This window comes from Triticum aestivum, chromosome 2B, assembly GCF_018294505.1.
Source record: "Triticum aestivum cultivar Chinese Spring chromosome 2B, IWGSC CS RefSeq v2.1, whole genome shotgun sequence".
Classification (NCBI taxonomy): Eukaryota; Viridiplantae; Streptophyta; class Magnoliopsida; order Poales; family Poaceae; genus Triticum; species Triticum aestivum.
Window position 1 is genome coordinate 76,698,047 of NC_057798.1, and position 1,389 is coordinate 76,699,435.

Here is a 1,389-nt window from a genome sequence, read left to right on the forward strand (position 1 = left end):
GAATCATTCGGTTTTTCTAAGCGTAAATGCATATGGTACCACGGGTGGTACTATGCATATGGTACCAGCGTCTATTCCCCGCTTTCCATTGGAGGGCCCCTCTACTTATTTGTCTTTAGGCACCGCATTATCCTCTTGATCTCTATACAACAGCAGTCCTATATCAGGTACTCACATTTTTAATCTGAAGAGGCAATCCATTTGTCTTGTTCACGTAGGTGCACTATGGTGATACCAGTTTGGAAGGAAGGGTCTGTAGGAGATCGGAAGGCATATGCACACCTCTTCGCGTTCTTCAACAGCGTGATGTGGACATTGTATGCCTCAACGGATCTCCCCAGCACGCTCTTGTTTTCCATCATCAGTGGAATGGGCATCGTCGTTCATTTCTTCTACATCAACTTCTACATCTACTTTGCGGACGGGAAGAAACGCGTGCAAACCCTCGGCCTTTCCTTCACATTCTGTGACGCCGCCTTTATAATGGCAGAATTAGTAGCTTCGATGGTGCTCATCTCTCATAGGTGGAGTAGTACTTTTGTCCATGTCTTTGCTGCAGTATCCGGAGCATCTACACAAATTGTTCCAACATATGACCTGGTAAGTGCGAGCCATGGCTGGTAATGTGCTGTCTAGCTTGATTTATCTATCTATTATTGTTCGTTCATTTCTTTGATGGACTGAAACCGGCCGAGCTTGTACTGCAGGTTATAATAGTGATGAACTACAGGCAGATCAACAACATCAACCCAATAATCACGGCTGTCATTTCCCTCTTCAGTGCATGTACCTGGACCGTAACCTGGACCCCCTATGGCTTCATGTCCGTCCCCGTTAATCCCTACGTTGTGGTACGTAATATCTAGCGCTGACTAACTCTTGGTGCGATCGATCCGACAAGATCCCTATGTGAATGGACTTCTGATCTACTCAATCTAATAATATATCCATTGTACGCGTGCTACATTTGTTCATTGTTCTCATCCTATGCACTCAGGTACCCAATCTCATGGGCATTCTATCCGCGGCTGCGCAAATCGTTGTATACTCCTACCTATTATATCGCAAGACTGGTACAAACTCCGTCCAAACAGCTGCAGTGGACCAGAGCGGCAAACTGGAAATAGAGCTCCCAGTTTCTTCGGTGTAGAGATCGCCGAGGCAAATCGACACTTGTGTTTTTCGACACCGAGGCAAATTGATACTTAATTTGAGCTATAGGCGTGAGAATTTGTCCATGGATTATCGATCCACCGTTCCATCTGTGAAGCTGATAGATCGATCCCACGCTCCGGTAAAAGCCTGATATTTTTGTAAAAAGAAGCACAGTTTTGAGTTTCAGAAAAGACAACAAATTTGAAATCTCAGATATTATGCATGTCGAAACTG

The 1,389-nt window shown here is 44.9% G+C and overlaps 1 protein-coding gene across 1 annotated transcript; it reads left to right on the forward strand.

The window, feature by feature from the left end:
• Positions 1 to 225: 225 nt before the first annotated feature.
• On the forward strand, positions 226 to 1,150 carry LOC123038986 (bidirectional sugar transporter SWEET4-like). Its single transcript, XM_044462334.1, has 3 exons — positions 226 to 600; positions 708 to 851; positions 998 to 1,150. Exons 1-3 carry the CDS (start codon positions 226 to 228, stop codon positions 1,148 to 1,150), a joined length of 672 nt encoding a protein of 223 aa, XP_044318269.1.
• The last annotated feature ends 239 nt before the right edge of the window (positions 1,151 to 1,389 follow it).

Coding starts and splice junctions, on each gene's coding strand:
- LOC123038986 (XM_044462334.1), top strand. CDS start 226: ATGGTGATACCAGTTTGGAAGGAAGGGTCTGTAGGAGATCGGAAGGCA. Junction 601..707: donor TTGTTCCAACATATGACCTG/GTAAGTGCGAGC, acceptor CTTGTACTGCAG/GTTATAATAGTGATGAACTA. Junction 852..997: donor CCGTTAATCCCTACGTTGTG/GTACGTAATATC, acceptor CTATGCACTCAG/GTACCCAATCTCATGGGCAT.